At 44.7% G+C, this 14700-nt stretch overlaps 1 protein-coding gene across 2 annotated transcripts in view; it reads left to right on the top strand.

Annotated features, from left to right (window-relative positions):
- The window catches only part of TOLLIP (toll interacting protein), a 31021-nt gene extending 17052 nt beyond the window's left edge, over window positions 1-13969 (top strand). For both annotated transcript variants that reach the window (XM_075281411.1, XM_075281412.1), the window contains exons 4-6: window positions 1437-1589; window positions 2217-2307; window positions 10362-13969. In XM_075281411.1, coding sequence (XP_075137512.1) covers window positions 1437-1589; window positions 2217-2307; window positions 10362-10573 — 456 coding nt within the window. In that variant the 3' untranslated portion in view covers window positions 10574-13969. The remainder of the gene's footprint in view (window positions 1-1436; window positions 1590-2216; window positions 2308-10361) is intronic.
- Window positions 13970-14700: the final 731 nt, after the last annotated feature.

Raw genomic sequence — 14700 nt, forward strand, 5'->3', positions numbered from 1 at the left:
GAATGACAGGTGTCACGGACACATCTAGTGTCCGCTCCTAGTGTCCGTGACAGATTTTGAGCGGACACTAGGAGCGGACACTACATGTCGGACACCGACGGTAGTGTGAACGCTCCCTTAGTGTGTAAGCAGCCATTTTCTTCTGGCCGGCGGGCATGCGCAGTCTGTTTTGTCCTAGGCCCGAGGCTTACAAATTTGAACCCAGCTCCGTAAGAAGACGTGAAGAGAGGCCGTTCCAGACAAAGATTTCTCTCACAGCATTGGGGACGCCCCCAGTGCTGCGGGATAACTCATTTGCATACAGAAGAAAGACAGATTATATACCGAACGGCGGCGCGGAGAAGACATCTAAAGGTAGGAGAAGAATGGCCTTTCTTAAAGGGGTATTCCCATGTCGCATACTCATCAGTCTTCGTTGCTGTAAAATGTTCTGTCTTCCGGCTTTGTTGCGTCATTGGTGGGCGGGGTTACATTTGCAAAGCCAGCGGCGAGATGCCGCTGGCCCTGCGTTCACGCTCATAGATAGTGAGACCAGTCTAGCCTTCACAATGTGAATACAGACCCGGCATCCGCTGTAATAGAGAGGCGGATGCCGGGGAGTGTTAGACGCTGGCACAGGTGCCTGCAACATCGCTATGCTCCTGCCCTGCATGAAGCCAGCAGCGGCAGAAGCGATGCTGCTATTTCGCTCCTCCGCCCCCGCCTCCGCCGCTTACATTCACATTAACATGCAGTGTAGATAGGATCCTTGTGATGGGACAACCCCTTTAAGACTATTCTGACGTGGTAGGCAGAAAAAATACAATAGTGTTTTTTGATAGTATCCCTTTAAGTCCTCTATAAATAAATTTTATATAATTTTAATTATTAATAATTTTTTTCTATATAATATGTCCACAAGATGGAGAATGGACCAAGAGAATATTTTGACCTTTATAAGCTTTGCCGTTGGTGACTTATTCCACTGTATGCGTATACCGAAGCATATGTCCATCTACGTCAGGGCTCAGCAACCTTTGTGCAACTAAGCCCCTCCGCTTGCACACTGTAGGAATGAGTGAGGCATGCTGGGAGTTGTAGTTTCTCAACAACTGGAGTGCTGAAGGTTGCTGACCCCTGGTCTAAAGTATATATCAGAGCCGTCCATCAGATGTATACAGTGGATGTACTACCTAACGTGATGTGGTCTGGGCTCACAATTTCCACCTGTATTATGCTCTTCTATATGTCAGGGTTGGTTCACACTAGCATATGTACTCCATCTGGGGAGAGTTTGCACGGACCCCCCCCCCGGACAGAATACAATTGCAAGCGCTGTGCTGTCAAAGCCCATGGACCCCATAGACTATAATGGGGTCCGTGTGCTTGCCGCTCAATGGCAGGGCTTACCTGTTAAATAACTCTTACGTCTGACACTTGTCCTTACCTCTTCACAGAGAGCCTTTTCCATGGATGACCGCATAGCGTGGACACACATTACTATACCAGACACGCTGAAGGAGGGCAAGGTGGTGGACGAATGGTTCAGTCTGAGTGGAAGACAAGGCGATGACAAGGAAGGCATGATAAACTTGGTGATGTCGTACACTGTAAGAGCAGATCTTATTCAATACAAAGCCTAACAAGTCATAAGTACTATATAAATAATATTAATTGTGTAGTGACGCAGGGACACGGTGCAGCTGAATGGTACGACCGCTATACAGCGAGCATTGTCTGTGCTATATAAATCTGTATATCGTGGGCTGTGTGAAAAGCGAAGACTCCGTCAAGGACTTTCTATCAGAATCTTCCTTTTCACTTCCTTGCATAGAAATCCTTCCAGATCTATGAATAACACAATGCAGTAGGTATACGTGTAATAATAGTGACTTGTAACCCTAGCGGAGGAAAAAGGATCATTCTATGAAGTGTCATCCTATTATGAAATATCTTACTCGGGATTGACTAATGCGAAGTTATATAATGTGTAGATTCTTGTATGTGCTGCTGGTCATGAACAGAAGTAGGGCTTATTCACATGCCCCCAAAAAGCAGACAACATATAGAATTCAATGCGTATATTCACATGGCATCAAAATAAATGACGTGCAATCTTTGTCCTTGAAAATGAACATGAGTAGGGGCATCTGAATAGACCCGTTGCATTGAAAGTCATGGGTTCTGTCATGGCCGCTTCAAAAACTGACTTCTGTGTACATTGCCTTCTCTTTTAGTCTCTGCCTGCGACAATGATGATGCAGCCTCAGCCTGTGGTGTTAATGCCTACAGTCTTCCAGCAAGGTGTTGGCTATGTACCTATAGCAGGTGAGTATTAGTAACATGAGTGGATAATGTAGTGATATGTATTCTACAGAGCGTTGTAGGTATGGACGCCAAGTGCTGCCTATAGTGTATGTATATATATAGTTTAAGGGATATCCCTGCATTTTTATATTGATGATCTGCGTTTAGAATAGGCCAACAACATCAGATCATTGGGGGTTGCACAGCTTATCAAAAGAGCCACATCACTCAAGTGACTGCCGGGACCTCTCCTCTATATACTGGACACAGTGCCATACATAGCTTTGCAGCTGTGCCTCATATTGTAACTCAGTCCTATTCACCTGAATGAGACTGAGCTATAGAAGGATCACCTGATTGACAGATAAGGCATCTGATTGATAGACTCCCTGTTTCTGGGGGTTCCAGCATTCAGACCCCCAACTGATTAGATAGTGAGGACTTGGCTCCTGGCTCCCTGCGGATAGGGACGGATTGTTTGTTCACAATACAGGATCACCGATTACCCAGAGACTTCCTCAGGGGGGCGGTCTACCATCCCATCCCTCCAGCTAATAACTGGCTCCCACCTATTCTAATTTGCACAACTTGCGGTTCTTATGTGTCAGTTCTGTTTCATTTGTAGTCTCCTTGTAGTAAAATCATGCTATGGTCCTGGATTCACTACCTAGATTCTGAACAATCTGTAAAGAGGGAACAACCCGAACCTAAAGGCAAATAAGATTACATAGTGAAATGACTGATGTGTCCCAGTTGGCGGCTTTCCCATTTTCCACCCATTGCTATATATATATATATATATATATATATATATATATATATATTTACTGCTGTGGCTGTGACCTCTGCGACCGCCCCTATGATATCACTGGGGGGGTACCAAACTTCACAATGGTACATATTTGGTCAGGATGTGGTAATGCACAGAGGCCGCAGCGTGTCACACGGTCACAACATCTCATCCAAGATAGCCCATAAGCAATGATTCCATAGAATGGGGCTGAGGTGGATCTAAGAGAGGTTACATTGGTAGTCATTTGCTCTGTATACAAAAAAATATAAGAGCGGTTGACGTGAAGCCCGACTTCATTCACTGGGGTCCAAAATACTTTCCTAATCTTTACTGTGGTCTTTATAGTACATGGTTGTGTTCACTGAATCCAGTACTCTGGTATGATTTTCTCTCCCTATATCTAGCTCTCATTGTATATAATGTTCTCCCTGTATCTCTTGACTACACACTATGTGTTATATACCCCAGTATGGCATAAGAGCAGCCTTAGGCTATGTTCACACTGTCATTGTCTTTCAGTTACTTTGATAGTACAAGAACAATGGACTGAAAATTGATAAAATGACAGCTGGAGACTGACTACCTTCCGTCAGTCATCATTGACTCTGTGGTTTTTTTCGGGGGGAGGTCACTGATGACAGGTGCAGAGCTCAGTTTTTCAGTCCATTGAAAATCAGAACACACAAGCCAATCCCATCCCCCATTGTGAGCATGAGCTTGGCCAACCCAGTTGGGTCCATTCTTTGGATAGAGGATACGTCTTGTTTTGAAGTACAACCTTTTTAGCATATTGCTTAAAAAGGACCTTTCTTGTCCTCCTGCACATGCGGTTTTACATACCGCTAGCAAGCCGAAGCCAAATTCAGTGCGCCGGTTTCCCTGTTATATGCCCCCTGGCTGGAGATATCTGTATTGGTATTACGTCACCGATCTCTGCCCACCGTCAGTAGCTCATTCCTGACTTACTGTGTCCATAGACTTGTACTGGGAGTGTTCCTCACAGCTCAGCATCATTCCTGGGCGGTAAGGAACACCACCTCTGTCCGTACAGGACTATGGGCAAGTAGGGTCAGGAGGGGCCTTCCTCACAGCACACCTAGACCGCCTCGAACGCTCTTCTGACAGTGGGGAGAGATTGGTGCCAAAACTAACGTCACCGATATCTCCAGCCCGGGGGCACAGAACGGGAAAGCCGACAGTGCGCTGAATTCAGCGCACTGTTGGCTTTCTAGCGATATATATAAAACCGCATGTGCCTGAGGACAGGAGAGGATCTCTTTAAAGCATACCTCTAGTTGTATATAAATAGTACTGGTGAATATAAGAAACCTCGCAATATTCCTTTAGGCATATGTTTCGTACTCTTATTTATCAAGCTGAGCTACTTTTAACATATTAGTCTATAGAGAGGGGAGGAGGGAGGAGGCTGCTGGGGGAAAAAACAACATATAAATAAGTTTAGCAGCTGCACTCTGTTATTCTCCACATCAGGTAGCTCTTTTAACACTTCTATGTTGCTTAATAATGCACAAAATAAGGCAATAAATCAATCAACAGCCTCCCCCTCCACTCTCCATAGAGTTCTATGGATGAGTTGGATACAGACTCTATGTAAACAAACAGCCTAATAGGTGGAGAAGGAGACGGATATCTTACAAAGTTTCTTATATTCGCCTGTATGAAAAATGTTTTAGGATTGGAGGCACACTTTAAGATTTAACCCTACAGGAAACTTCTACTTGCACTTTTTGGCCATAGTATACAGCTATCTTTATATACTTCTCCTGAGAAATCTGCTCTTCAGAACCGTTTGGCCGTATGCATGCTTTTGTTGGCTCACTATCCTGAAGTCACACAATGTTAGTGATAGGGAGTTGGGATAGACAAAGCCCATAATCTGCTGGTACATGCCCATGTTACCAAGGGATTATCATCCGCCATACCGGTCTTTCTGGTTGTCGCTGCCCTCCTTATTCTTCTTTCTTATCTCTGCCTATGTAAGTGTATGTTTAGCTTGTATTGTATGTGGTACAATAACGTTGTCTCCGCTCATTTCTATCTCTATTGCATACACACCCACCCAGGACTAGATTACTTGTCTCTGGGTAAGTCTGTATCGCTCCCTGCATGATCCCTTCTCGCTCTCCATAAAACAATGGGGTTTGCTTATATCACACTGAATATTGATGCCGCGATGACCGTGGCCATTGATCATTTTTCATTTAGTGAAAATTGCTGAAAACCCCGTTGCATTATATACTGCATAGATATTATATCCAACTTCAAAGCGGCATTTGTCCTAGTTGTAGTTAATCTGCGTGAGCGCTGCCAGTATGCCGCCATCCCTATTGGCAAAATGTTCTTTTTGGCTCCGGGCATCTGTGTAGTGTGATAAGCAGGCGACCAGACCAATCTAACTTTCTGTCCTCATGACCTACAAGAGCGTGTCTTATGTCTGGTTTCCTATTGAATATCATGTCTCTCCACGTGTACATACATAAAATCTAACCTGCATTCTTCATGCTCCCCCCCCACCATCATTCTGTACTGAATAATCCATAATTAGTTTTTCCTTTTTAACACATTTGTAAAAATTTCTAAAGGTTTGTACGGACATAAGTATTTAGACCCTTTGCTATGACACTTTAAATTTTAGCTCTGGGACCTCTTGATCTTCTTTGAGATGTTTCTACACCTTGGAGTCTACTAGTGGTAGGTTCATATGACTAGGCCTGGTTTGGAAAGACTCATCCCTGTCTAAGCTCTTAGGCCCAGTTCACATCTGGGATTCCATTCGGGGAGTCAGCTTGGGGACCCCCTAAACGGAAACCTATATGCATTACTTTCAGGAAAACCATGGACCCCATAGATTATAATGGGGTTCGTGTGGTTTCCACTCGAAACATGCGGAGAGAAAGGTGCAGCTTACAGGACTTTTCACTCCACATGTTTCGTGCTGAAACCACACGGTCCGTATTATAGTCTATAGGATCTGTGGGTTTCCCAGGTAACTGCTTTTTAATGTGAATAGGTTTTCGTTCAGGGGGTCCCCAAGCCGACTCCCCGAATGGAAACCCAAGGGCAGCTCAAGGCGTTTCAGGCTCTATAAGCAGTTCTTGTCTCCTCTCAACTTGGTTTTTGTTCTAAGACCGGACTGCGTGGAGAATAGATCTTGAGAATGGTACAAGAAAGAAGACCGTGGCCTCCATAATTCTTAAGTGAAATAGAGCTGGCCACTCCACCCAACTAAGTAATCGATGAGAAGGACCTTGGTCAGAGAGGTGACCAATGACCATTGTGGTTGAGCTCCCAATATCCTGTGTGCAGATGGGAGAAACTTCCAGAAGGTCCACCATCACTGCAGCACGCCACCAATCTGGGCTTTATAGCAGAGTGGCCAAAAAGAAGCTTCTCCTTTAGTAAATGGCATATGAAAAAGCTTACGGAAAAAAAGTGCCCAAAGGACTCTGACTGTGAGAAACCAGATTCCATGGTCTGATGGAGCCAAGACTGAACTTTTTGGCCTCAATTATAAGAGCCATGTCTGGAAGAAACTTGTCTAGTGCCATCTCTATAGTGAAGCATGGTGGTGGCACCTTGGAGTGAGGCTGCTTAATCAACCACTGGGGCATGGTGACTGTTCAGGGTTGAGGGAAAGCTGACTAGAACAAAGTACAGAGTTACTCTTATTGAAATTCTTATCCAGAGTGCTCTGAACTTATACTGGACAGAAGGTTTATCTACAAACAAGACAATGACCCTAGGCATACAACCAAGGCCACACCGGAATGAATTAGGGACAACTCTGAATGTTCTTGAGTGGCCAAGGCCCAATTGAACCTGAAAACTATCCGACAGTCCTCGTCCAACTTGGCAAAGCTTGAGAGGCTCTGCAGAGAATAATGGCAGAAAATCCCCAAATCCAAGTGTGAAAACTTTGTGGCATCATACCCAAGATGACTGGAGGCGACAATTGCTGCGAAAGGTGCTTCACCGTAGTACTGACACAGATCTCTTAGGTTCATGTTGTCATTTTGGGGTATTGAGGGTATTTAATACACACACATATACAGATATATATATATATATACATATATATATATATATATATATATATATATATATATATATATATATATATACACCCTGCTACGTGGGGGTCGGGGTCTTAATCTAGAAATGAAGGATCAATGAAAACGAGAAACCTGTGTATCCCCTCAGTATGTAGGATTTTCCTCTATACAGACTTTCCATGCACAGAGGACGGAAGGATGCCCAATCTGAAGGGGATTGGGGGCAGGTGCAGTGGCCAAAGGTGCAGGTTAAGACCGTGAAGGCGCGCATTTATTCTAGAAGTTGTTGAAACCCAGGCTATTGTAAAATCATGAAATATCCAAGCAATATGCCTTCAAGATGGGAGATTTCTTTCTTTGTCCCCCTTCCCCCCTGTTATGGACAGAGCAGTGGGAGAAGTAGAAGGAGAGTTGCTGATCTTTGAGGGCATAACCCCCTGTACTATATCTTCTATTGCTTTGGAGCATCTAAACCATATTAACTAACCAATAGATCAGCAGTAGTAGTATAAAAAAAAAAAAAAAAAAAATTCTGCCTATGTGTCTCCATGATTACAGACTACTGTTGACACCCTGCGTAGTCTGATCTGCAGCCGTACCTCCTCCCTACTGCACCTTCTTTGAACTGTTCCCAACTAACGACCAGATTTATCTTCTGTTTGCGCCAAAAACAAGGCTTATAGGCAGCACTCCTCGCTTTGCTTTTTTTTGTGAAAAATGAAAGGGCTACAAAAAATGGTAACAAACCTCTAGTATAAAAAAAGAACCTACAAAAACAGTGAAAAGTCAACTCTGCTAAACATTGTAATAACTTTCCCAATACACAGTTATAACTTGGGATAAAGGGTTACATAGCGAAATGTGCAAATCTATACGGACAAAGAGGGTGAGGGGTTGTGATAGGATTTTCTGGAATCCGTTTAATTTCTGCAAATAAATAAGCCATAATAAGCAATTGATATTTACCCGTATGTTAAAGGGATCCTATCACTCAGACATGATTTTTTCTAAGTACCATGTCGGAATAGCCCTAAGAAACGCTGTTCTTCTCCTACCTTTCGTTGTTTTCTCCGCACCGCTGTTCACCTACAATCCCGGTTCTTGTCGGTATGCTAATGAGCTATCTCGCAGCACTGGGGGTGGGCCCCTGCGCTCAGACAGCACTGGGGGCGTCCCCAGTGCTGCGAGAGAACTCTCTCCAGAGCCGCCTCCTCTTCTTCAGCAGCGTCATCTTTAGCCTCTTCTTCCAGCAGTGGCTTGTAACTTCTAAGGTCTCGGGCCTTGGGCAGAGCAGACTGCGCATGCCCACAGGCCATGAGAAAATGGCTGCTTCCAATACTGTGGAAGCGGCCATTTTCTCGTGGCCTGTGGGCATGCGCAGTCTGCTCTGCCCGAGGCCTTAGAAGTTACAAGCCACCGCTGGAAGAAGAGGCTAAAGATGACGCTGCTGAAGAAGATGGAGGCGGCGCTGGAGAGAGTTCTCTGGCAGCATTGGGGACGGTCACAGTGCTGTCTGAGCGCTGGGGCCCGCCCCCCAGTGCTGCGAAAGAGCTCATTAGCATACCGACAAGAACTAGGATTGTAGGCGAACGGCGGCGTGGAGAAGACAACGAAAGGTAGGAGACGAATAGCTTTTCTTAAGGCTCTTCCGATATGGTACTTAGAAAAAAAATCATGTCTGAGTGATAGGATCCCTTTAAGTACTCGGGAAATGGAGCATGACTACTTCAGATATGTTTGTAGTCTGTAACCGTGGAAACACAATTACATAGTAGAATACATAGATAGATAACTGGTAAATTGTGTTAATTTTTAGTGGAGCATGGCTGACACTAAGTGTTGTGCTTTTCGCTAGGTTCACACATGCGTTCGGGTTTCCGTATGTGGGGTCCCTAAGCAGACCCCACGAACGGAAATCTAATCTGCTTAAAAAGTGGTTACCTGTGGAAACCATCAGACCACATAGACTATAGTGGGGTCCGACGTATTTCTGCCCGAAAAATGCGGAGAAATAATTCCTGTCTTATCTGCGCCAAAATAAAGGAACTGTGACCATTGTAGTTGATCTTTGACACATTTTTCCATTGTTAACACTTTCTGATGAATACTCACAATGGTAGTGTGAATGCCGCCCCTAAGGACCAGTTCACATCTGCATTTAGGTTTCCACTTGGGGACCCCCCCTTCTCGAACGAAAACTATACACATAAAGCTGTTATCTAAGGAAAGGAAAGACCCCATAGACCAGGGGTAGGGAACCTTCGGCTCTCCAGCTGCTGTGAAACTACAACTCCCAGCATGCTCCATTCACTTCCATGGGAGTTCCCAGAACAGCAAAGCCAGTATGCATGCTGGGAGTTGTAGTTTTGCAACAGCTGGAGAGCCGTACATTCCCTACCCCTGCCATAGACTATAATGGGGTCCACGTGGTTTCCACACACAAGTCCTGCAAGCAGCACTTTTTTCTCTGCATGTTTCGTGTTTCCATTATAGTCTATGGGGTCTGCGGTTTTCCTATGTGTATAGGTTTCCATTCGGGAGGTCCCCAAGTGGAAACCCGAACGCAGATGTGGACTGGGTCTAAGCTGGTCACACAGTTTGAGTCCAGTGTATTCACGAGTAGAGTTCTCCCATGCCTACCCTTCTCTGTGTATCTGTAAACATGGTGGTTGCTATCCTAATGGGTGGTGGGAGCACCCTCCTCGTGAATTCACTGGTCTCATGAACTTTGTGAGATGTTCCTCCCCTCCTAGGGCCAGGCCAGGCGCTGTAGTGACCTGTTGCTGCACTCTCGACAGCCTATTGAGTTGAAAGACCTGTTATATTGTAACTAAGGAGTCTTTCCATATTGGTCCCTTTGCATTCACATTTTTGGTTGCATCCCCCCCTCCCCCTCGAGCCTGTGAACTCTAATGTCTCTGCATTGTCAGAGCCCTGTACAAAGCCTTCTCCAGGAGTGACCCGTTTGAAGACGGCGCTTTGTTCTTTTTTCCTTTGAGGCCGGTGACGGCTAATAACAACCCTTATTTTTGTGTACCGTTCTTGTTGCGCCAGAAACTTCTACGGAATAAAAGTTGCTGTTTTGTTCTCCTTTTTGACAGATCCGAATCAAACAAAAGTTTAATCTCTTGATAAATCATTAAAACAGTATCTTTAAAGAGAATCCATCATGAGCCGTAATAACCCAGACGTCTTTGTTCCCCCTCTAGGTATGCAACCTGTTTACAACCCGGGAATGCCAATGACTTTACCACAGCCTGCCGTCAACCCTCAGCACCAAACACGAGAAGAAGACCTAAAAGCCCTCAAAGATATGTTTCCAGATATAGACCAAGAAGTCATTAGATCTGTCCTGGAGGAACATCGAGGCAACAGAGAAGCTGCGGTCAACTCCCTACTCCAGATGGTGGAAGACTCTTAGTGACAATCTCGCCGTGCCGTTTCCCTGCCAGTGTCCTTTTTGACTTGCCAAGATGGAATCTCCTTTGATCTTTTTTTTTTCCTCAACTCATGAATTGTTATGTTTTTTTGCTTTTTATTGTGAGCTCTGTCAATCTTCTCAATCTTCTCCACCACTTGGGGATGTGTGGATTCCCTTACATTATCATTGACCCTACAATCCTCTCATTCATGGGAATATGTTGTACGTCAGTTAGCGCCTGAGCTTATTGTACAGCTATCTATTTAAGATGGGAATGAATGGTAGAGTGTATCGGAAGATTGATGGAACGGGATCTGTATATAATATGGCTGAAGTCCGCCAGAAGACCTTATGTGGTCCCATCACCCGTGGGCTACAGAGTGGCTCGTCTGTTTTATGTGTTGACAAGAATAGGAAACCAAAAGTAAAGTATATAATGTGAAGAGTCTTTATTTTAGTTTGATATCCGTGCAAATATTTGGAAAGGGGTCGAGAACTGCCACACAATCGCTTTTTTTTTTTTTTTGAGCAAGAGAATATGCTGTATATGCAACAGTGTAAGCGTACCACTATGCAAATCCGAAATATAATCCGAATAGCAGAGTCTTATATTAGATTCTGATTGACAATCTAAAGTTTAGGGTGGTCCCCAGACTGTGTTTAGGGTGGTCCCCAGGCAGCTTTTAAACTCCTTCAGTAACTAAAATCCCCAGGTTAATGGCGGCCTCACTACCCTTCTATTTGAGCCGATTTCCTGTCTGTCGTAAGTTGGTCGAGACTTGTTAAAACTTTTCATAAATGAATAGTACATGTGAATATAGGAAAGTTTGTAATATGTCTCATTAAGGAAATCTGTTTGCGTCTCCTCTTGTTTAGCTGCTCTCCTTTTATCTTCACTTAGTCTATTTGTTTACATTCAGTTGTTATACAACACACACAGAAGTGTATGGAGAGGAGAAGGGGGAGAAGGAGGCTGATTTATTGCCTCATTTTGTGTAGTGGTAGAGCTACAACAGTGTCAGAAGGGTTCCCTCACTTGTAGAGTAGGGTAAGTTCACTCGGGGTTTTTTTTTTTGGACCGGAACCTGAGGCGGAGGTGCAGTGCAGCGGTATCCAGTCGCACACTCCGCTCCGGATTAGGCCCAAATGAATGGGCCTAATCGGGAGGGAGTGTCTTCAGGCAGATGTCGCAAGGAGCCGGAACAAACAGCTCTCGGAAAAAAAGAACTGAGCAGCTCCCATTGATTTCAATAGGAGCCATCTTTTTGGTCAGGATTTAGAGGTGGATACGGCCGTGTGAACTTACCCTTAGGGGGCATTTACACGGATTAACGCCGAGCGTGTAGCACAGCCGTACACGCCGGCGTTACGGCAGACTGCCGAACACTTCCCATTCACTTCAATGGGAGCGCTCGTAAACGCCGCTGTTCTTATATTCACCCGTACTATTCTTTTATGAAAACTTTCCTCATAATTGAAGCTATGCTTACATTCACTAGTTGTCATGCTATAGTGGGAAGAACGATTGCTAATATCATTGTTGGTCTTCATTCGTTTGGCTGATTGTTGTCCATCTTCCCACTGGGCGATGTTCAGTACAGGTCCAAAATTCGTTCCTGTATTTGACCTGAGACAGGCTCTGCCAATGGGCACCAACACATTTGTTCAGCTCCTGGAACCGAAATTATATGTACAGGGTGGGGCAGTCTGCTGACAATCTAGTGTGTATGGGTGTCAGCAGACCCCACTAGCTGCCCGTTTGTAAGTATGACCACCTTTATTCGCTGACCTATTGGTTATGAGGATATTAGTCATAGAACAACTTCTCTACATTGTGTGTAGGGAACTTAAATCCACTTAAGGCTGAGGCCCCATGGAACGTCCCACAGTAGTAAACGTCCCGTTGCAGGAAAAACTGTGGCGGCAATGCGGTTCTTCCCGCAGCGCTTTAAACAGAAACCATTTTCTTTCGCAGACTTTGTTACAATTATACCTATGGGGGAAACCACCGGCGTTTCCGTAGGTATAATTCACATGCTGTGATTTCCAAAATGGACCGGTTTTAGAAATTGCGGCATGGTGGTTTTTACTGCAAAGTGGGCATGGGGTTCGCTAGATAGCAGAAACTCCACTACCACCCAGCACCAGCCTGTGCCCAGTCACTACTAGGCCTTGTGCAAGGTCCCGGGTCATTAGGCCTATGTTACATTGCACCTTCATGGCCATTGTACTAACACATCGGGCCAATTTCCCTTACGAGTCTGTTGTAAAAATTGGATTTTTGGGCCTCCCATGTCATGAAAGCAAAAGTGTAGGAGTTGAGCTACATTTAAAGGGGTTTTGCAGGTGAAAGACTGATGGCTTATTCTCATTGAAGTCTATGGGGCTTCGCTGCAGTACCTTCATCTTGTACAGTATGTGAACATCATGCCGGTCCTGCTGCCGGTGACCTGCAGGGTCCCAGCTCTCGAGCCCATAGTGATGGCCTATCCTGAGACTAAACCATCAATCTTAGTAACTGGATGACTCCTTTAATATCACTTGCACTAGTTTACTGGTGCAAGCTGGCGTGAATGCTGGGACTAGTCCATGACCCAGTAGAGGAGACGCCATGTTTTTGGAGAGGTGCGTGCCTTGTCGTCAAGGCTGATGTGAATCCAGCCTTAGGCCGGTTGCCAGTGTGCTTCCTGACAGCCATGAATTAAAGGCACGGGGAACACGCTAAGGTCACGCGTGCACTGGCTTTGCTTCCGCTGCCCCTTTCATTAATGGAATAGGAGCCAGGGAAGCAAGGCCGCAAAATAGAACCTGTTCTATATTTTGTGGTCCAGACTGTCGTGACCGTATGATTCAAAACCCGAATAGTTCACTGATCTCGCCATCAGTCGTCATCGGCTCTTCTTCCCATCAAAATGACTAACGCTGTGATTGAACTTCTATGGCCGCCATTAGACTCTGTCGTTTCACAGATCTGGCAGACCCACGGGATCATCCATGGAAGCCGTAACATACACTCAGATTCACATGGCAATAATATATCTGTATTATATAGATCCATATTATAGCTGCTAATCCTGTCCCAACAGGCCGACACAAATTTACAGCATTGTATATCCCTAACTTTGTAAATTAGGATTTGTGACCTTAAAGGGATTCTACCATTAAAATCTTATTTTTTTTTCTCCCTAACACGTAGGAATAGCCTTAAGAAAGTCTATTCGTCTCCTACCTTTAGATGTCTTCTCCGCGCTGCCGTTACGCAGAAATCTCAGCTTTTGCTGGTATGCAAATGAATTCTATCGCAGCACTGGGGGCGTCCCCAATGCTGCGAGAGAATTCACCAGCGTCGCCTCCATCTTCTTCAGGAACAGAGTCTTCATGCGTCTTCTTCCAGCGCTGGGGATCAAACTGAGCATGATCGCCAGCCAAAAGAAAATGGCTGCTTACACAGTATTGTAAGTGGCCATTTTCTTGTGGCTGGCAGTAATGCGCAGTTGGGTCTGCACGAGGCCTAGAAGTTTGATCCCCAGTGTCGGAAGAAGATGCGTGAAGACCCTGTTCCTGAATAAGATGGAGGCGTCGCTGGAGAGTTCTCTCGCAGCATTGGGGACGCCCCCAGTGCTGTTTGAGCGCTGAGGCCTGCCCCCAGTGCTGCGATATAACTCATTTGCATACCGGCAAAAACTGAAATTTCTACGGAACAGCGGCGTGGAGAAGATATCTAAAGGTAGGAGACGAATAGACTTTCTTAAGGCTATTCCTACGTGTTAGGTAGAATCCCTTTAATACAGACATATTATGGCTATTGAAGACTGCCTTATACAATTCACCTGCTTTATCCCAGAAGTGATAATGATGTACTCCTTCCATATCCCATAAAGGGAATATATATATATTTTTTAAAATATTTTTTTCCTATTATCTTAATAGAACGTGGTTTTTTTCAAAGCCTGACCCTACTCCTTTGTTCAGTGAACACTGCTAGTTAGTTGTATTTATCAATATATATATATATATATTTGCATATTTATTTTATTTTTTTCCGCTTTTTCTCACTTTATTACAGTTTTGCTGGTTCCTGGCAGGGGATATATAATGGTAGTTTAGCTCTTTTGCCATTGCATCAT

The sequence above is a fragment of the Leptodactylus fuscus genome, chromosome 7 (genome assembly GCF_031893055.1).
Source record: "Leptodactylus fuscus isolate aLepFus1 chromosome 7, aLepFus1.hap2, whole genome shotgun sequence".
NCBI classification, from domain to species: Eukaryota; Metazoa; Chordata; class Amphibia; order Anura; family Leptodactylidae; genus Leptodactylus; species Leptodactylus fuscus.